Source organism: Microtus ochrogaster, unplaced genomic scaffold (assembly GCF_000317375.1).
Source record: "Microtus ochrogaster isolate Prairie Vole_2 unplaced genomic scaffold, MicOch1.0 UNK82, whole genome shotgun sequence".
In the NCBI taxonomy this organism is placed as follows: domain Eukaryota; kingdom Metazoa; phylum Chordata; class Mammalia; order Rodentia; family Cricetidae; genus Microtus; species Microtus ochrogaster.
In genome coordinates, this window is record NW_004949180.1 from 1,492,807 (window position 1) to 1,514,805 (window position 21,999).

The following is a 21,999-nucleotide window of genomic DNA, read 5'->3' on the forward strand; positions in this document are numbered from 1 at the left end:
ACTTGATCGGGGGAGGGGGAGGGAAATGGGAGGCGGTGGCGGGGAGGAGGCAGAAATCTTTAATAAATAAATAAATTAAATAAATAAATAAATAAATTTTATATGATCCAAGGATGATCTGACCCTCCCGTGGCACCATACTCAATTTATGAGGTGCTGGGGACCAAACCTTCACACATATTGTGCAAGCGCTTTCCTAACTGGGCCACATCCCCTGCCCCCAAAGAGATTTCTGACTCATTTAATTAAGTCTGACACAATTCTAACTCCATCAGCACCACAGCGAACCTTTAAACGAAAAGCTTCATTAAATTATCTGGAATGATATTTTCAAGACCTGGAAATGGCACCAGTGCCATTACTTACATGCTAGCAATTAGCTAGTCAGCGTGGGAACAAACATCCCACTGTGGTAGGCCAGCAACATGAGATCCCATCATCCCAGCCATGCAGTGAGGCCCCATGGCTGCAGATAATGGATGACTGGCTTCTTCAACAACTGAGAATGGTCCCGTAGGAGGCAGAGAACCCCAGGGACTCCAACAGAGTGACCACGCCTTACAAGGAGAGCCATAAAACTTCGGGCCACTGTACCTCGCAGGAGGAACCAGAGACTCATGGGAAAATCAATCCTATTTGAAAAGGAATGAGCAAAGGTCGTTTTGACTTGATCAGACACACTTGGGTGTATGGAAAAAGCAGACTGGAACAGTGCAACCTGAGAGTGCACGCATGTGAAGAACAGCCATTGGTGTAGGAGGTTCTTCTGTATTTGTGTTGCTTTCATTGGTTATTAAAGAAAACTGCCTTGGCCTTTTGATAGGGCAGACTTAGGTAGGCAGAGTAGACAGAAGTGGATGCTGGGAAGAAGGCCATGATTCTTCTGCCTGAGACAGACGGTGGTTAGAATCTTGCCGGTAAGCCACAACCTCGTGGTGATATACAGATAGATTATCAGAAATGGGTTAAACTAAGATAGGAGATTTAGCCAATAAGAGGCTAGAAATAATGGGCCAGGCAGTAATTTAATTAATACAATTCCTGTATGGTTATTTTGGGTGTAAGCTACCCAGGCAGGACAGAACAAAAGGGCCCTGCGCTCCTTCAAGTCATCATTTTCACCCTCCTCAATAGTCACAAAACATCCTTCCCATCACCACAGACCATGCTCACTGCGATGCAAACATGCTGTCCTTTCGTCTCATCCTCTCTCTGTTTATCCAAAGCAGATGCTAAGTATTATCAGTGACTTATTTGGTCTGGTGTAAGACAGGGGCTATGTGTCCTAGAACTCACTATGTTGCTCAGGCTGGTTTCAAATCTGTAGCCTGCCTGTAGCCTGCCTGCCTCAGCTTTGCAAGTGCTACCTCACACAGCCAGTGGCCTCTTCAGCTGAGTGCATCCCCCGGCACTGTGGCTCTCCCATCAATCACAAGGAAACAACTATCTCTGTCACTAGCATGGTTCCAAGCGTAGTGCTTCTACTCTGTGGCATAAGTCACACTGCCCTTTACTAACATAGAATGACCGACCCTAGGTTCTTAGCACTGCCCAAGGGAAAGGGGTCCTCTACGTCACTAAAACTGCATTTGTAGAGCTAGCATAGTGCGTGGCTCAGTGGTAAAGCACTTGCTAGTGCTTGCAAAGTTGGCCCCAAGTCTTTGCAGCTGGAACAGAGGCAGAGTGATTGAGACTGGTAGGATCCAGGCATCTTGGCATAACCTATCAACAAAGCATTCAAGAGGCAGAGGCAAAAGATATAGTTCCAGCTGTCTTACAAGGAAGACAGCATCATGGCAGGCCAGTCTGCTTGGCAGTTTTAAAATCTCGCCGTAAACCTATTTAATGTCACTGGGTGTATACTCATTGCCCATTGCCACCTTTGATGCCACCTAGGTGACCATACAAACAGCTCGCCATGTTCCTTAGTTTTTGTTTCTTTCACCTCTCCCAACCCTGCTACTAAGAGTTCCACCTCCCTTACGAATTCCACATCTGCCCACTTCTCCCCAGTTCCAGAACTCCAGCCAGGCTCCGGCCACTGACATGTCTCACTTGCAGTAGACTAGACTTCATTTCTTACATGTTGCCAGTGGCCTTTCACGAATGTCAATTGCTCCGAACCCTCCCTGTGGCATCCAGCCATGGGCTAGCTGTGGCATCACCCTCTGGCCCCAGCCTCATTCTCCAACCCAGTCTCAAATTTTTCATACTCACTAAACGATAATCACCAAATTCAATCCACCCTGGGGATGTTGAGGTTGACATTCTCTCTGTCTAGAAAGGGCTCTCCCATGGTACTCATCATCTGGTCCATTTTCAGTCCTGTCATTGGCCACTCTATCAAAATCCAGCCATTAAGTAGTCTAGAAATCTAACTTTAGCATTTAAGACACTGCTGTAGGCCACCAAGACAGCTCTGCTTGTAACGGCGACTGTCACCAAAGCCTGAAGACATGAGTTTTCAATACTCAGGATCCATACAGTAGAAGGAAAGAACCGACTCCTGCAGGTTCTCCTTTGACCTCCACATGTACACTATGGCAAGTGTGAAAATGTGCATGCATGTGCAGCACATGTGTGCACACACACACGCACACACACACGTGAGTGCACACACACGCACGCACACACGTGAGTGCGCACACACACACACATATGAGTGCACACACCCGCACACACATACGTGAGTGCACACACACACGTGAGTGCACACACATGCACGCATACACACGTGTGTGCACACACACACATATGAGTGCACACACACGCACACACACACACGAGTGCACACACACACACACACACGCACACACACACCAGTACACAAATGTGATTTTTAAAAACCAGAGCAAATAGCCACATAAAAAATGGTGGTGGTGGCACGTGCCTTTAATCGCGGCATTCGGGAAGCAGAGGCAGGATGATCTCTGTGAGTTTGAGGACAGCCTGGTCTATAGAATGAGATCCAGGAGTGCCAGGGCTATGCAAAGAAACTGTGTCTCAAATAGACAGACAGACAGACAGACAGGCAGACAGACAGACAGACAGATAAAAGACAGTCTTAAAACACTGTACATTATATGTTTCTATCCTATCTTTCTTAACAATGACTTGGCAGCAGCAACTCCAAGCACTAGACGAGGCCCACTGTTTAGTTAGGCTCTGGCCAATAGAGGACTGACCTTTCACAATCTGTCTTCCATGGTCTGGTTTAGGAGAAGTCTGCTATCATCACCATTCCCCGGAATTCTGCATACTATGGGAGAGTTCTCTCTGAAGAAAATCAATCTCAATAAAAGTGAAGGAACACACAGATACCAGACATGGGGATGAGTGGTGGTGGCGGGGACAAAACAAGGAGATATAAGATAAATGTCTAAAACAATTCAGATCATGAGCTACATACCCACTGCCCAGAATCAAAATAATCACATAAAACTGTACTAATTACAACACTGCTTGGCCAATAACTTATGCATATTTCTAGCTCATTCTTATCTCTTAAATTAACCCATTTCTATTATTTTATATTTCACCACGAGACTTGTGGCCTACCAGCAAGGTTCCAGCTTCCGGCTTGCATCTTTCCCCTCTGGCAGCTCCATGGTGTCTCCCTGATTCCACCTCCTTTCTCCCAGTATTCAGTTTAGTTTTCCCCACCTAGCTCTATTCTGCCCTGCTATCGGCTCAAAGCAGTTTCTTTATTCATTAACCAATAAAAGCAACGCATATACAGAAGGACCTCCCACACCACCCATTAGTTCCACAACCCAAAAGGCTCAAATATAAAATAAAGAGAGTTAAGTTATCTGAAGAGGGGGACAGAGCTCAGGGCCACCACTAACTACCCACTGAGTTCATCCTCAGGGTCCAGACACCCTAATAAGACAGATAAACCCACCATTCATCTCTCAAAGTCCAGACAGAACCCAGTATGTGAGGCTCTTCTTGCTCGTTCCTGAACTCTTCACACCCAGCTCTTCCTTGTGCTGGGTCTCATTTTCTCAGCAGACTCTTCGTTAAACATCCTCTCCTCAAAAGCGACCTCTATCCTTCTGGGCGCACCTCTCCTTCAGTTAAAACACCTCTTACCTGACTGAGCTACTACTGCAGGGAGAAGCAAGACACAAGGTGCTGAAGGATGCTGGGAAGAGATGCTCCTAAGAGGGGAAGATGCAGGCCGGAGGTGGGAGCGAGTAAGGAGGGCGATACCTCGACCTCCCTCCCAGCTCTGTGCAGCTTCATCCCTCATACCCAACAGGCCTGGGGGCGGGTGGGGGGGGGGGAATAGCAAGACAGAAAAGCCTTTGATCCAGCAGAACCCAACAGGAGCCCAAGCCTCCAGAAAACTGAATATCAAACACATGATACAAACATCATAAAAATTACACAGAAATAAAATAAAGATTATGTGGATGTGAGAAAAAGTTGACTTCACAGTGCCAGGAAATGTACTTTACAAACAAATGAAAAGACAAATAGTCCGCTATCTCACGCATACCTGCAAGCCACACACTTGCAGGAGGAAGCTGAGGCAGGAGGACTGCTGTGTGTTCAAGGATAGCACCAGGACAACCAGGGACGCAACACAGCAAAGACCCAAAGAGTTTGGACCTCCCCCGGCAGTAACACTCCACAGCACTTGGTGAAGAGAGGTGTGTCATCAATTGCTCTTCCTTTGGCACTGCCAATACCCTTGACTGCGCTCTCTTAATCCTTTACCATGACTGGAGCAGCCAGAAGTAGGGGGAACGGTGTTGGTCCTATACCTGTGGCCTGCCTGGAGCAGAACTTACTTTCACCTTGACCCTGCCTTACAGAAAAGCTTTCCTCTCGTCCTCATCATTTCCCAACCCCCAACCGAAGCAAACCTAGCCCTGTGTTTTTGAGCATTGGCCATAGACTATGGACGGGCTCAAGACAGGAAACATCTGTATTTCGGTATAGTGTCTACACTCCCTCCACTCCCTCGCGGTCATCGTTAAGTGGGATTCCAAACAACACTTTCTTTTAGGTGTGGACGCCCCCCACACACACACCAACGACTTTCTGTAGCCAGATGACGGGCAATGACACAGGTGTGGTCATCTTTTCAAGCTTCTGGGGACCTTTTCTTCTAGAAGCGTGACTCACAGACCTCAGCCTCAATTTAATATTTTGCATTTCCTCTGTAAATCCAAAGTTGGTTAATGGGAAGTGTGCGAGGCTGTGTAATAGTCTCGAAGGGGAAGTGATGAAGGTTTTGGCTTGAGTCACTGGGCTGGAAGTGGATGGTCATGAGCAGTAATATTCTTTAGGGAGCAGAAAACTTGTAACAGGACTGGCTACAGATGAGCCAGGAAAGTTGATTTTCCTAACTGCCCATTTTTATATTGCTGTATGAAGACATCCCTCTAAGTGCATTTGCCCTGGGTGAATAGTGGGGATTAAAATGAGTTTTAAAATGACTGGATAACCTATTCGATCTTAATTAAAATGTCCAGCATGGACTGTACAGGGAATAAAAGATATTATAAATTGTTTCCATTTTCTCCACATCTTCCCTTTTGCTTATCCCTAACCATTAGCAATCTGGTCAGGAGTGATGTCTGAATTCCCAAACATGGCATCACAGGCAAGATGTCTGCTCAGCGTGCACAGCCATGACATCTGACAACAAAGTAGTGCCAGGGGGACCGTCGGCACAGAGAACTTAACGTTCCCATCCCTCTTGCCCCTTCCAGTTCTCACAGAACACCAGGGGACTTAGCTCAGGATAGAAGTCATACATCACCAGTCACGGTTGCTATGATGGGGGAGTCCGCCAGCAACTATCATTATTGAGTTCTCCTTTTGGGAGTCACGATGTCCACATCCCCAAATCCTTTCCCAGGGACTCCACCCCACACTCGTTTATCCACACAACCAAGAAGTCAGTTCCGGAACCCAGCACCAATGACACTTTATTTTTTTTTTGGTCTTTGGTAAGGTTTTTTCCCCCACACCCTCTTCTAGCTCTGCCTTAGGTCATGCCAGAGATGGGGACAAAAAGGCAAAAGGTTGTCTCTTTGGAAAACTAAGCTCAAGGCATTTCAAAGGCATACTTCAGGCTCCCCAGCATGACTGGTCCCTCTTCACTTTATTAGAAATAAATGCAAATCACACTTGCTAGGGGAAGAAGGGGAAGCCAAAAATATCCCTGAACTAAGTTTGGCAGGAGACAGGTACACGCTAATGTCTTCCCAGGGACCAGGCCATTTGTTCAATTCAATGCAGACTCTAGTATGGAATGCTGGCTACCGAGCTTCCTGCTCTTTGGATCTCCTTACTAAATACTCCAGAGGCCTTCTCTATCTCCCTCACCAGCGCCCCACCCATGACACATAAATAGAACTTGCTGACTCGGTTTCCAAGTGTCCCAGACAGGTTTCTATTGTGTTTGCCTTGCTTATCTCTCTTCTAAACTTTCTCCTTCCCACCGGTCAAGGCATTGGGCCCAACAAAGCGAGTCTGCCTCCTCCTCCCAGTGGCTTCATGCCACACCAGCGTGATGTCACAGCATTCACCTACAGCTGGCTGTGCATGCCCACAGCCATGAGGCTTCAAACAGCAGGGATAGATTGTCTCACACCGGTGAAGCCAGAAGTCAGGTTTCATTCTGAAACCTGTTCAAACCGGAGACTTCCTGGCCCCTTCCCAGCTAGTGGTGTGCCAGCAAATCTTGGGCACTGTCTAGCTACAGACACCTCTGCAGTGTGAATCTCCCCATGGTGCTTGGTCACATTATATGACACCTTCCCTCTGCCTGTCTGTGACTATGTCCAAATCCCCCTTCTGGAAGGGATACCGGTCATAATTAGAAATCACCCCATCTTAAAACCTGGTTGAAGTCACAAAGAACCCACTTCAAATGAAGTCCCATTCTGAGGCTCCAGGAGCTAAGACTTCCACAGAATATCTGTACCACCGCCTCCCAGGGTCTCTGGGATAATTCAGCACACACACAGACGGATGCAACATTTGATCCTGAATATGTGTTCAGTGACAGTGTCTAATGCTGTCCTTATTCCTAGATCACCCATTTCCTTTCTCCCTATGGTATCTTCATTTAAAACATTTTAAAAGCAAGTCTTAACCCAGAGGGGTGACGTAATGCTGGAATCCATGAGTCTGGGGAAGCCCAGACAGAAAAATTACAAATCTGAGACCTCCCTAGGGTCTTTAGGCAAGATATGGCCCAAATAAATAAATAAGTAAACAAAGAGATGCGAGTCTTTGTTGCAGCCAGTTTCCCAAGAATATCCTAAAGCAGACACAAAAATATCACCACCCACCAAACTCCTTGGGAAAAAATAATAACAATGGAAATCTGGGTGGCAAACTGGAGGATGTCCTTTGTCCTATGAAGAGCTCGGTGGCTTCCAGGATGCCTGGAATGCAGAGCCGTGTAGGAATCAGTAACGGACATGCTGACAATTGAATTGCTAAGCTCTTTTAATTTGTAGAAAAGAACTTCAATTCTACTATGCAGCCTCTCTCTAGCTCCATACATAAATATGCATATAAAAATTTCAGGTACACAACACAGACATGCACACACACTAAGTAAAAAGCCCAAGAAAAATAGAAAGGTAAACATGGCATTATAAAACCAAAAATGTATTTGTCAACTGTCAATCCATCTAAAGGAGACAGATTTAGGGCTTCCGGTGGAGCTCAGTTGATAGAATGCTTACCTAGCATGTGGGAAACCCTGCCCCAAAAATCTTTTTAAGAATAGTTCAATTTAGCCGGGCGGTGGCGGCGCACGCCTTTAATCCAAGCACTCGGGAGGCAGAGGCAGGCGGATCTCTGTGAGTTCGAGGCCAGCCTGGTCTAGTTCCAGGACAGGAACCAAAAAAAAAAGCTACGGAGAAACCCTGTCTCGAAAAAAAAAAAAAAAAAAAAGTTCAATTTAAAAGAAAGAAAAACATGATCTCCACCCTTGGTTTTAACAAGTATGTAAGAAGCCACGTGCAATGGCACATGCCTAAGTCCCAGCAATGCGGGAGGGAGGCTACAGCAGGAGGATCTCAGGAGGCCAGGAGTCTAAGCCAATCTGCACAACAAAGCAGGATTTAATCTACGACTAAGAATTTTCAGTGTGTGGCTGGATCTAGCTGTAGATCAGTGACAACCCAGCAGTTGCCTGGTCCCAGCATGCCTTTCTGGGTACTTCTTAAAGCTTGCTTTGATACCGACTCCCGCAGGACCACAGAAGGCTGTATGTCACTACCTCCTACTCCTCCCAATGGTACTGCTAAGTCATTTCTCTACCAAAACAACCCTTGGAGCCTTACCAATGATCTCTGCCAACCCCGTTGCACAATTCTCTGCATTTTTATCGTGACATGACTAGCAAATGCAGGAGTCAGACCCATGAGCCTGCCCACTTGGTCTTTGGCTGCTCCTTGGTAACCATGGGTTACCTGGTGCCCTTGAGCAAATCCTGCCCAGAATTCTCTTCCCTCTATGTTAAGGATCTGGAGCAGCACACCCAAAACCTGCTTGCAAGCTTCTCTACAGGCAGACGAACAATAGACTTATGTGTCTTGCAGCCTCGATGTTTTGATAAAGCCAAACCTCAGATATGAAAATGAACCTAAAGCCTGAGACACTATTTTGGCTGACAGCGGGAGACTGTCTTTCCCAATGTAGGGGAAGTGGGGCTTCCTGTTTTCCAAAACAGAACAGACTGGAAGTCACAAGACTCCGTGGTGGTATTCCAGCGCAAGCAGAGCAATACTGGCAGGAAGACAGCAATTCTCTGTGATGCTCTCTGTTTCCCTGCAAGGGGTAAGTTTGCCGCATTGACCCACATAAAGCGCCCAATGTCTCCAGGGACAGGTAGCCTGATAAAAGGCAGATTGTAGGCCAAACCCACCCACACAGGTGCTGCTAAAAAAACAAGAAACAAACAAACAGCAGAAACAGGCTGGCTAAATAGCTCAGTGGATATAGGCCCTTACCACCAAGCCTGCAAGCTGAATTAAGCCTCAGAACCCACATGCTGGAAAAAGAGAACTGTCTCCAGCAAGATGTCCTCTGACCTCCAAACTCACATTATGGCATGCATGCTGCCCTTCCTATTCCTCACCCCATGCTAAATCAAATTATTACTATTATTATTATTATTAATTATATATTATTATTAATTATAGTAAGCAGAGAGTTAGAGATGAACCCTGGGATCAATTTCCAGCACCCATAAATTGAACATGGCAATTAAAGCCTGTAATCCTAAGACCCCAGAAGTAGACAGACACAAGAGGAACCTTGGCTACATAGTGAGTTCTAGGTCAGCCTAAGCTACATGAGCCCCAGTCTCAGAAATATAATAAATAAGAAAGGAAAACACACATGTGCAAGCATACACACACACAACAGATACACTGTACACCTGCAACACACACACACACACACACACACACCACATATATACACTGCAAACACACACACACATACACACCACACACACAGCACACACACCAGCAGCGCCCACATTCAACTGTATCTGATCTACTTCAGAGGACACTCTGCAAACATACAAGATGAAACTGGTGAATCTAGAACCCTGAACTGGAGATTTGAGAAAGTCGGACCCACCCAACAACTAATGAATTGTGAGTGCTAAAACATGAACAGTTAAAACACAGCTGGGTTTCAAAAAAGAAAACTAGGAGCTGGAGAGATGGCTCAGTGGGTAAAGGCACTTCCACCAACCTGAACTATTCAAGTTCAACCCCCAGAACCCACATGGTAGAAGGAATAAATCTCCACTTGCATGTCTTAGCATGAACACTCACATACTCATATGCCCTATATAAGTAAATATAACTTTAAAATATAAAACAACCAAAGTTCAAGCTGTTTATGTGGCTAAAGGACAGTGGGTGCCATCATGGGTAATTGTTAGTAGGTAGCTATGACAGCATTGGATTGGCCAATAAAACAGGAAGGATATGATGGCCCAGCACTGGCGAGGCTGAACCGAAAGGATTGTCATTGAGTTCAAGACTACTCTAGTAAACTCTAGGTCAGTCTAGGCCAAAATCAAGACCTGGTCCCCAAAAATCAAAACAAATAAAAAGTATGCAACCATAAACAAAGCGGCCCTCCGTGTATAGAAGACACTCTAGTACACACGAGGACAGAATTATATACAAATATGCTTAGTCTCGCCTCTAACACATTATTAGAGCAAGGGGTAGGCCCTGCTACACATCTCTCCATGTTTAAGGAGTGGCTTACTTCCATTTATCTCCCCTCTTGGTTTCCACTAGAGAAGGCATCGCCTTCTAAAGAGACAGACTGAAAAGTCTTGATGCAGAACATCAATAAAATATTAGAGTGTCTGACACAGCGCTGCTGAGACAGGACATTGTTCTTGGCTAACACTAAAGTTACATCACATAGATTTTACTATACTTCTCTTATATCATTTATGAATGAATCATTAGACACCTATTTAATGCTCATCATGAATCCTTGGTTTCATAATATTCTAGGCAAATGGCTACTACGGAGTAGTTTTACAGCGCTAATATTATCCACTAAATTATAACCTGGGCACCACAAGAGACGTAGGTTCCATCAACATGCTGCAGAAGGCAGTGGCCATACCCCTATACACATGGCCTAATACAAACATTCTTAGAAAGTTTTTAATAAATCTGTAATTCACAATCAAATGTGCCTTCAAAATGAAATGCTTTGCTTCTTCTGAATAATTCATTCAGGTTCTCTACAGACTTTTCCCTTTATCTCAAACTTCTTCTGGACATTCTCTTACAGTCACATATGTTTCCTTAGGTTTACAATAAAGTTAATTCCATATAAAAATGCACGTGGGTAGAATGCTTGCCATAGCCACAGAGTCCTGGGTCATCCCCCACCCCCAGCCCCACATTAACTGGTATGGTGGGACACTCCTTATTATCCTGGAACATGGAGATGGAGGCGGCAGGATGAGAAGTTAGAAGTCTTTCTTAACCAACAGCAAGTTTGAAACCAGTATGGGCTACATAATACCTTAATCCATCAATTAATAAATGCACAAGTACCCAGAAAAATATGTAGATGAACCATTTTATGCATTAGGGGTTAATGATTTTCCCTGAAACGACAGACACTCGGAGAATAAAGTCATTAGTTGAGTGGAGGCTTTAACACACTGCTTGTCTCTTTAAGTTGCCTATTAAAATGCTCTCACCACCGCCTTTAAGGAACAGCATAAACCTAAGCATGCAGATGGACACCACGGTCTCACCTCAGCGTTTCTCAGAAACCATCTGGCCCTGTCTTCTTTACTAAACCTAAAACAAAACTAAGACACACTAACAACATACATCTTCTTAAGCTGCATCCTCTCTCTGTGATCTCCCTCACATGCGGGATGTGACGGAGTCAGTCTCACAGAATAATTCATTCTGCTTCTCACAGAAGCAGAGAGAAGATGGGGGCTGCCAGGGACTGCATCTGGGAGGACTTGCTGTCCCTGCAGAAGACCTAGGTTCAGTTCCCAGCACCCACACCCGGGGGCTTACAATCACCCATAACTCCAGTTCAGTAGATGCAACACCCCCTGGCCTCCGCCACAGGTACCTACACATACATGGGCACATGGACTTACAGAGATACACAGGCACATAAGTGAAATTAAAAATTAAATAAATCTTTTTTGGTTTGTTTTTTTTTTAAGGTGGTTAGTAGAGGCCAGAGAAGAGTAAGGATAGGGTGGGTTGGGAGAGGCTGACTGAGGGGCACCAAGTGACAGATGGCAGAAACCGGTTCTGCACAGATGCGGGCAGGAGGTTGAATAGAGACAGCAGCGATGTGCTGTATGTTGCCAAAAGCTGGAAGAAAGAACTCTGGACATTTTCATCAACTCCGGACATTTTCACCATAAAAAGTAACAATGTTAGAGCAGACAATGCTGTTAGCAGAGAGGGATAGGTTTGATCTGATGTGAACACATGAAGTTGGGTTTTGTTTGTGTGCTTGTTTTTCCATGATTAGAAAACAAGTGTAAAGCTGGGCGTGGTGGCACAGCACCTGGGCAGTGGTTGCCCAGCAGGCGTGAAGTTCTAGTAACCCGGCCTTGGTGGGGACACCTACAATTCCAGCACTTGGGAGCCACAAATAGTGACACCTGTGTCAATGTTATCTTGCTCTACATATCCAAATTGAGGCCAGCCTTGGGTACATCAGACCCTGTCTAAAAGTAAATTAATGAAATAAAAACCTCTTAAAGTTTTATGGACTTATATAAATAAAAATCATGTGACTTTCTCTTAAAAACCACTTAGATATTAAAGAGTATCACATTATTGTACTGTGAGAAGTAAAACAGACACAATGGGAAGTAAAAATAGCATTCTAGATAACTTTTAAACAGAAAGCATTTTCATTACAAATAGCATTTGACCTCAAGACAATCCTAGCTATTAAAAGCATTCATGTTTTCTCTTTTGAATAAAGAAAATATTTCAAACAAGTAACTTGGCAAGTAACTTGACAAGTTAACAACTTGAAATGATTCATGCATTTATTTTTGTTTTTCTCTCTCTTTTTTTTGTTTTTTTTTGTTTGTTTGTTTGTTTGTTTTTTGAGGCTCTTGCTATGTCCATGTCCATGCTGGCCTTTCATAATCCTCCTGCCTCAGCCTCCCAAGTGCTAAGGTTATAGAAAAGTGCCACAAAGACCAGATATTTATTTGTTTCCAAATTTTAAATTTCTTCTTGTAAATTCAAAGGGTATTTGAGTCAGGTGTGAAGGCCCATGCCTTTAATCCCAGCACTTGAGAGGTAGAGGCAGGTAGATCTCTGAGTTTGAGCCCAGCCTAGTCTACAAAGCAAAGGAAGTTCCAGGACAACCAGGATTGTTACACAGAGAAACCCTTTCTTGGAAAACCAAAGGGGGAAAAAAAAAGACAGAAAAGAAGAAACAAAAAGAAAAGAAAAGAAAAGGCATTTGAGGTAGCAAATGCAAACTTATTAGCTGTTTATTTCATAAGTAAGGCCTTTAAAAATCCACCAAAAATAGGTGTAATCCTATAACAGAGACAGACATTCTTGAGCTAAAACACTCCTTTTATCTACTAATAACTTAATATAGAACACTATATTTTCAAAGCACACATTAAAAAAATCATATAAACAATTTTTGCTCTAAGTTTAAAAAAAAGGACTCGCGAGACTACAAGGCTTAGTTAGAACTACTAAAAGGTACTTAGGATAAATTTTAAAAGAGCTAGGATGTAGGACACATACTAAAAAATTAAATTTTAGTTTTAAAAGGCATGTAGCTAAAATTATATGAGGCATTCGTTTATTTTCTTATCTACTAACTGTTTGTAGGAGAAAGGATGAGACCAGCAGGTACACTGACTCATCACACCTCCTTCCTTCACCCCCAGCCTTAAAGGCCTGTGAAAGCCCAATTTGGAAGCTGAAGCAGGAGGATGGTAACAAGTTCAAGGTTAGTCTGGGTGGGCAACAAAGGGAGTTCCAATCCAGTTAGATATAGAGTAGGATTCTAGTCTGGGTGGGCAACAAAGGGAGTTCCAATCCAGTTAGATATAGAGTAGGATTCTCAAAAAGGAGGAAGAAGAGGAAGATGGCCTAAGCACTAAAGTCAGCTGTGCAGGGTGGAATCTGTAGACGTCCACCCTGCAGGGTATCTCTGCAGACAGTCTGAAAGCACAGTCTAAACAAAAGTGATTCGCATTTCTCCCAGACAGCTTCCAAAGGTCCCAGACGTAGACAATTCCTTCAGGGGGAAAACAAACAAACAAACAAACAAAAAAGACAGATCACAAAAACTGGTGATATGGGCGGGCAGGCAACTGGGAAACCAATGAGCAGTCTCCATTGACATACATGGGCTATCCCAGCATCCAGTGTTGATGTCTTCACCAGAGCTACCCTCTGCCTGGCCAAGCAGTCTCTTCGATGGAAACGTCTAGATCACATGACCTAATGTGCCTACAAAGACACAGGACAGGTTGTCTCCAGGTGGCATCCCTCCTCATAAAAAATTAATGGTGCCCAACAAAGCAAAAGAGACACCAGGCAGCTGGCTGGGAGCAAGGCCAGTGAGAACCGAACCGCCAGGCTCAGGTCTCATTACCAAGCCAATTAAAGGAATGAGAAGGCTTCCAAAGCATGACAATGCCTTGTAGCTGCTAAAACAGAGTTTAACTCGAAATTACCTAAAGCTTTGGTTAATTCTTAAAGCCTTGGTCTTCTCTCCACTGGTTTACACGGAATAGATAATTCAGAGTCCTAGCTTCCAGCCATTTAAATCCATCCTTAGGTCAGGAAGACACTTAGAGGTAGAGACTATTGTCTAGCACTCTGAGTTCCATCTGTAGCATTAGGAACAAACAAGCAAACACAAGATCATCTTGTTAAAGTTATAAAACCTACTTTACAGGAAGTAGGAATTTTATCAGGTTAGATATACAAATAGACAGTTATGGATACACCGAAGAAAGGAGTCCAAGTTCATCTAAAGCGGTGGTTCTCAACCTTCCTGGCACGCCAACCCTTTAATACAGGTCCTCATGTTGTGGTGACCACCCCCCAACCATGAAATTATCCCGTTGCTAGTGCATAACTGTAATTTTGCTACTGTTATGAATTTTAATGTCAGTATCTGATATGCAGGATATCTGATCCGCGACTCCTGTGAAAAGGGTCGTTTGACCCCTGAAGGGATCCAGACCCACAGGTTGAGAATCTCTAATCTATATAAAGAAGTATTTATTAGAAAAGTTTATTTGTAGTTGGGCGTTGTGATTCATACTTGTAAACCCAAAACTTCAGAGACTGAGATAGAAGGGACTATGGGTTTGGGTCCAGCCTGGATTACATAGAGTTTCAGGCCACATGGCAAAAGTATAAATAAAAAAAACTGTTTAAAAAGATTTATTTTGGGGCTGGAGAGATGGCTCAGTGGTTAAGAGCACTGGCTGCTTTTCCAGAGGTTCTGAGTTCAATTCCCAGCAACCACATGGTGGCTCACAACCATCTGTAATGAGATATGGCGCCCTCCTCTGGCACACAGATATACATGGAGGCAGAATGTTGTATACATAATAAATAAATCTTAAAAAAAAAAGATTTATTTTATCTCTATGTGTGTGTATGTTTGTCTGTGTATGTATGTGCACTGTGTGCTGGTGCCCTTGGAGGCCAGAAGGCAGCTCAGGTACTACGGAGCCAGATATTCACGCAGTAGTGTTGATCTTTTTAAGCGTTGATGGGAAGCAACCCTTCATTTCTTTTGCTGTGCAGTGAAAGCTTTGGCTTGACAGTATTAGAGAGATAAAAATGGAATGTATATACGTGTAGCCCCTACCCTCATCCATCCCCTCTAGCTGGACCACTAGTGCAGTCTCTCCAAACCCACAAGATTTTACTGCGGTTAAAGTTATAGAAACCGTTTATATCAGTGTTCATTTCTTCCTCCAGAGACATTGCCAATTTATTACCACCAACTAGCATTTTTTTCTTAAATGTATTTTTGTCTGTGCAGTGTGTGTGTGTGTGTGTGTGTGTGTGTGTGTGTGTGTATGTGTGTCCGCCAGACATCAACAGCAGTTACCTTCCACTCTCTCTCTCTCTCTCTTCCTTACCTTTTGAGAGCTCTCCAGGGGCTCACAGTTGACTTGTCTGGCTAGCCAGTGTCCTCTGGGATCCACCTGCACCACCTCCTCCGAGCTCTCTCCAGGATCCACCTGTCTCCCTCTCTGGCACTACAGTTACAGCCACTAAAGCACACCAGGCTTTTCACACATGGGTGTTAGGAAGCCATACTCAGGTCCTCATGCTCTTGAGGTAGAAACTTTATGAAGGGAGCCATCACCTTAGTAACCCCGCATTAGCACCTCTCCCTGCCTTTTGTGGGGGCACAGGGGCGGCAGTTGAACATGGTCTTGCTCAGGCTACATGGGCAATACAGCACTGAGTCACACCCCCAGCTTCAAGAGGCACTTCCGTAAAACACAGGTGTATCCTACCCCAGCTTATAATCCTGCAGTGGCTCCTCACTGAAGCCGGAAGGACGATGACGTGGTGGGCATCAAACACTGCACCCACCTCACTGGTCTGTTCTCTCCCGCTTTTGTCCCCCTCTTCTCAGCTAGGCAGGCCCTTCCTCTAGCAGACATACTACCTCTGGACTGCAAAATGAGGGCAGTAGTGACACAGTCACCTAGAAGCCACTTTTGCTACGTAAAATGCATGGACTCTCTCTCCGGGGCCCACAGGGTGACTCAAAGCAAGAGGAAAGCCCCAGCGAGGTCTTTGCCTTCATGCTGGGCCTTTTTCACCGAAGGCTCAGAGATAAGTTACCTCCTAAAGCCTTCCTCTTGAGTCACCTAAGTTCCGGGAAGAGTGGAACTTCCCAGCACAGACCGCCACCTCCGCCGCCACAGATGAGGACAATTGTCCATGGCTGTACCCTTAGACACTAACCGACTAACAGAGTACCAACTTACCTGACGAGTTCGCATTGCCAAACAGAGGCAAGAATGAGTCAACAGTGTCCAGGAGCAGGACACTGGACACAAGAGTGACTAGGACTGCTTCATTATGTTTGCTTGTTTTCTATTTAAACCTAAACAAACTTGGGGTCTGGGATGTTCTTCCCAGTGTGGCCACATTCAACACTCTGTTGTTCCTCTATTTTCCCTACTGGTCTTTTTTGCTGGCATATCTGCACGGGTGTCCAAACCTACTGAGAGGTGAGGTGCAGAGGCTCAGCCCAGCAAGGGAACGCCAGCCTCACGCTTGCTGAGGGCTGCCTCCACCATCCTGCCACATCCGGCAATGGAGAGGGAAGGTTCATAGGATGGAGCAGGAGGAACAGCGAAGGCAGAGGATGGCAAATGAAAGCCAGTGGGCAAGATACCAAGGAAAGGAAGCATGGGTACAGGGGCCTCTGACAGGGAAAAAATGCAGCCCTCCCCCACAGCTCTGAATGCCTGTTTTCTTTTGTTTTGTTTTCTTTTCTTTTGTTTTTTTATAGCACATCAAGGATTACCTGGAGCAAATCATCGCCCTCACCTTGACCTCCCCACCCCCACTCCTTCTCTAGTCTCCTCTCAGTCAGCCTAGCTGAGGAGGACCTTGAGCTTCCTATTCTCCCGCCTCAGCCTCCAGAGCAGTGCAGGGACCACAGGTGTGTGCCACCACCCCAGAGTGAAGTCGCACTTCTCCCTGCCTGCTAGGCAAGCGCACTACCCACTGAGCCACACCCCCAGCCCCAGACTCTCAAATTCCAATGTGTAAATTTAATTAGATCATTCGTTGATAGGACGTCACTGGAGACACCTCCCCAGGGTACATGTAAATTAACTGTTCTCCAAGCCGTCGGCTGCTAAAGACCCCCTCAGGACCTCACTAGCATCTCTCCTCCCCCACACTCGGCCTGACAAAAGGATGCATTCTTCCGTTTGTTTTCCTTCTTCCTTCATTTAGGTTTTGGAGTTCTGCTTTATTTCAGAACTGGAGTAAACAGCCGGACAGCGGGATACAATAGCTCTGAGGACTCAAGCCTACAGTGCAGTTTTCTAGAATTCTGAGGCGCTTTCTCCACAGTGGGCGTCTACTGGGAGCGCTGGGAACTGAGGACAAACTATGGAGGCCAGAGGGAACAGAGGAAGCCTTGGGTGGGGGTGGGGGTGTCTCACAGGGTCCCGGGAACAATAAGCGCTTACTATACTTCTTCCCAGTCAGCAGCCATGGAGGCCTGGCTCAGCCTGAGAGGCCCTGGGCTACCGGAGGCCAAAGCTGAATTTGCCATAAAGATAATCAGTCCTAGGAAAGACAAAAAAAACTTGTCCTATCTAACCATATCTAAATAAACGTGGCAATTCTCACTCTGAAAAAAGTAAATACTATCCCCAACCAGAAAACTAGGGTTAGAGACATGGTAAAGAGAAAACAACCCACTGGACTCTAATTCTGCGCTTGTGGGCAGGCAGGAAGGTGTCAGGCTTTGAGAAATCTAGGCCTTCCTGGTCACAATGTAGGGCTATCTAAAAGAATGGCCAATTTCACAAGAACACTGAGCCTGATTACTCAGGGCTCACAAACATTTCACAACTTGCAGTTACCTTGGAAGCACCCGGATTTTGGTTGGCCTGATGAAATGGCCCCAGTTGGTAGCTTTTGCTGGGACAGAATTCCTTAGCACCCTCATAAGCACTCCTGCTATAAAAGAGATCTATTTTAATGGGACTTCTGTATTTGAAATGTACATGCCTCTTTTCTGACTTGACAAACGATGTGCTACACAGCCAGTTAATCACAGGCAATGCAGACTGAAGACTGATCCTCAGATACTGAGCCGGGTCAGCTCTTCACAGCAGAGGCTCCCATGAGTCAGCCTCTCTTCATTCACTACTCTGTGTTGACTTACTAGTGTTTATGTGCTCGGTCATTGCTTTGTTTCCATGCTTTAGACTGTTTTAGTATTCTCTAAGTATTTTGTTAACAATTATCTGAAAGGTAACTATTTGCTGCTTAACTGCGCATGGACTGAATTAATTTGTAAGCAAAATGTGTTCTAGTGAACTCGAGTATTCATGCTTTGTTTACTGAATTATAACTAATTAATTCACTAATAACCCTGCACCACAGCCTTCCCTAGGGTAGAACTAATAAATTCCACCCTCACCCTCGGCCTTGCCCACATTAGAGAAGGGGGGGGGGCGCTGTCAGAGATGAGATCCTGCTCTTTTACCTAAAAATGGCTATTGCCTGCCTACTAGGCTGACTGACAGGCAAGGGGTCAGCTCAGACACTGTCACTAGCAAGGTACACGCCATTGGTAGATGACTGTAGAATCCCACAATTACAAACACAAAATGAAGGAAACTGTGCCTCGTGCTTCTGCAAGAAGGGAGCAACCCAAATGTCACCTCTGTGTCCTCATATATTCCCGAAAGATGCAGTTGTTTATACACCCTTGGAGGACAGTTCTCTATTGGTAGTGAGATCTTGCCTTTTAACATGGGACCTCCCTACTAGAAATGTATAAAAAAAAAAAAAAGGCAATCAGGTGTCCCTTCCTGCAGTTTACTAAGAAATGCCCAAGGTTTGTCCCAAAGAAAACCAAGACTGCACAAGGAATAGGAAAACCTTTGGGCCACGGTGACCTTCTCTCTCCCGGCTTCACACTCAGCTCTAAGCCGGGTAGGAGCACCTATTTTCTTTTCTTTTGCATGCATTTGCTCTTTGAGTAACAGGTTTGATCATCTAGGGCCCCACCCCATCTTTAACTCAGCCAAAGAACACTCTGCTACAACTAACTCAACAGTGCCGGAATCTGCAGTGCCGGAATCGCCAGCCGAAGGAAAACAAATAATCAGAAAGTACCACCTGCCAATCCTCCTCCCCTTATGGCACTCAGTACAGCTTGCATTTTTTGCCAGCAACTCCCACCCCACGCACACCCAGCCCACACCCTCCTGAAAGATGCGCTGTGATGCTATCAAAACCTGTCTTCTCAGAGCAGGAAAATTCACAGAGCAGCTTCTGGCCAAGACGCAGATAAGGTGTCTGCTGGTTGAACTTCAGACTCTTGGTCACCAATTTAAAATGCTCACTGGTTTTCCTGGAATTCCAACCGAGCATCTTATACATCTGAAAGGCTTAGAAAATGCGACGAATTTTAAATCCAAAATATTATGGTGTATGTACACAGCGTGCTGTGTACTTAACAATTCTATCATAGGTAAATGTGTCTTTTATTATATAGTCTAAAGCTCAGGTAGAAACCTTTAACCCAGAAAAATGGGAAACACTGAACTTCAAGGTGTCCAGAAAGATGAGAGACAGGCTCGAGGTGCAGGAAGGAAAAAAAAAAAAAAAAACATTAACAGAGCTGAAGTCATTGAACATCTACTATTTATTCATCAGGCTGTAGTTGAGCGCTTCATCCACATCCGCCCAGTGTATCTCATAAAATCCAAGAAGCAAGACTTCTTAACCAGTGTTTGAGCTGATGAGATGGAGACTCACAAGGGGTGAATGACCTGGCCAAGGTAAACGCAGCCAGTTGGAGACCAGGGATTTGAACCAGGCATACACCTTTCCACCTAGGTGAAAACTACACGCTGTATTGTTGCCACAGAGACGCAGCTAAAAAGGCCTACTCCTGTGAGAAAATGAGTACCTCAGAGTAAACGTCCGAGTGTTTTCGGATGAGCTACACATCTGGCAATCGGAAATCCTCACATGTGTTAAGACGTCTGTGTGTAAAAGCCCTATCCATGCAAACCTGCTACTAAACTTCATCTCCAGGGTATAGAAACTGCTTCCCAGAATTAAATTAATTTCCATGGGCGCCTTCAGTCCCAGGACAGTTCAAAACGTCTTATCAACACACTCAGCAATATACCGCCTATTGTTTTCAGTCCCAAACAAATAAAACAAATACCCTGTGATTCTACAAACTGGCAGAGCCGCGGGCTGAGCGAGTAAACACTGTGGTAGTTCTGCCTAAGGAAATGGTTGTTTTCCTCTCGTGGGCACACGACAAACCCTGTGAGGATAAACATCACTGCCGTGAGGCCATGAAAAGTCCACCCGCCAAATATTTACAAGTAGCATTTACATCTACTCTTTCTGGCTTTTTCCACGCCAACTTTTCTAAGCAGGTGTCCCTGACTACAGCCGATTGTTCAAAAGCCGCCACTAATGTAACCTGTGGGTGGTTATTTATTTTAAAATATTTTTTAATTACAGTTTGAAGTCTTATATCAAGAGAAGACAGCGGGGAGAAGAAAGGGTCCCCCTCAACGGACAGGCGAGGGGCGAGCCCCGCTTTCCGAGCACTCGTCCCCAGGTAGCTCACCAGGATGCCCATCACGTCCGTCCAGAGGCGGGAGAACGCCTCGGAGGTGCCGGCCTCCGGCTCAGGTTCCTGCGCGGCTTCCACCTCGGGCTCGGGCTCGGGCTCCGGCTCCGGGGCCGGGCCAGCAGCTCCCGCGTCCTCCTCCATGACCGCGTCCCCGTGCGTCCGGGTCCCCGCGCTACCCACGGCCCACAGCCGCGCGTCGGCCGCCGGGGCGCAAGGTCCCCGCCCGCGGCGTCACCGGGCCGCGCCCCCGCGTCGCATGCCCCAGGCTGCGCCGGGTACGAGCCCCACTGCCAGGACTCTGCACCTCGATTCGCAGCGACCGCGATTGACAACTCCAGAAACTTTTCCTAGCCGGGCGGGGCGCAGCAACAGGGTAGCTGGAGCAGAGTCGGCACCACTGGCTGCGGCGGGGAGCTCGTAGGGCGAGGGAGCTAGGAGCCCCCACGGCACAGGATCTGTGTCCTGCGATGGGGACCGGCTCCGGGCGGCACGCGACTCGCCTCTACTGGAGAGTCTGCGCAGGGCCGGACAGTGGACGGTGGCGCCTGTGAACACGGGCTAGCCAGTCCCGGACCCCTCTCTTCAGAATGAGCTCTTCCAACTCCACATGATTCCCTCCCCTCCAGGCTCAAGAAAGCGTTTAGCAACAAAAGGTGCTCTGATGTCAGGCGCTTTGCATGGAAATGAGTCCCAGCCCAGCCAACAAATCGCCTGTTGAAAGCGCAGCCGCGCCGCGGGTCCCGGACCCCGCACAAGTCCCCGAACGCGCCATTCACTTCGCGCCCTTCCGCCACAGAAACAGCAGAAAGTTAATCTTTAAGCTGCTTGCTTAAACGAGGGGTTAGTATGGTGACAACCCACACCTCGCCCTGGGCAAGTCGAACAACCCATGAAATCACCACCCTGTCTGTCGGCCCAGGCTTCTTGGAAAACAAAGTGTGACGAAGCTCGCCTGGGCACGAGCCATTGTTTGGGTCCTTGGAAGAGTGGGGACATTTTGGCTCCTAAGAGGCCACAGTGCTGTGCACTTACAGGATTTTCGGGTAATTAGGGGAGACCATCTTTGGGTTGTAAGGGGTTTTTGTTTGTTTGTTTTGTCTTTAC

At 46.0% G+C, this 21,999-nt stretch overlaps 1 protein-coding gene across 2 annotated transcripts in view; it reads right to left on the reverse strand.

The window, feature by feature from the left end:
- Sash1 (SAM and SH3 domain containing 1) overlaps positions 1–21,470 on the reverse strand; it is a 175,069-nt gene extending 153,599 nt beyond the window's left edge. Inside the window, exon 1 of one of the 2 annotated variants that reach the window (XM_026777782.1) lies at positions 20,890–21,470. In XM_026777782.1, coding sequence (XP_026633583.1) covers positions 20,890–21,036 — 147 coding nt within the window. In that variant the 5' untranslated portion in view covers positions 21,037–21,470. The remainder of the gene's footprint in view (positions 1–20,889) is intronic. The other variant, XM_005370645.2, reaches the window with a different exon arrangement.
- Between the last annotated feature and the right edge of the window lie 529 nt (positions 21,471–21,999).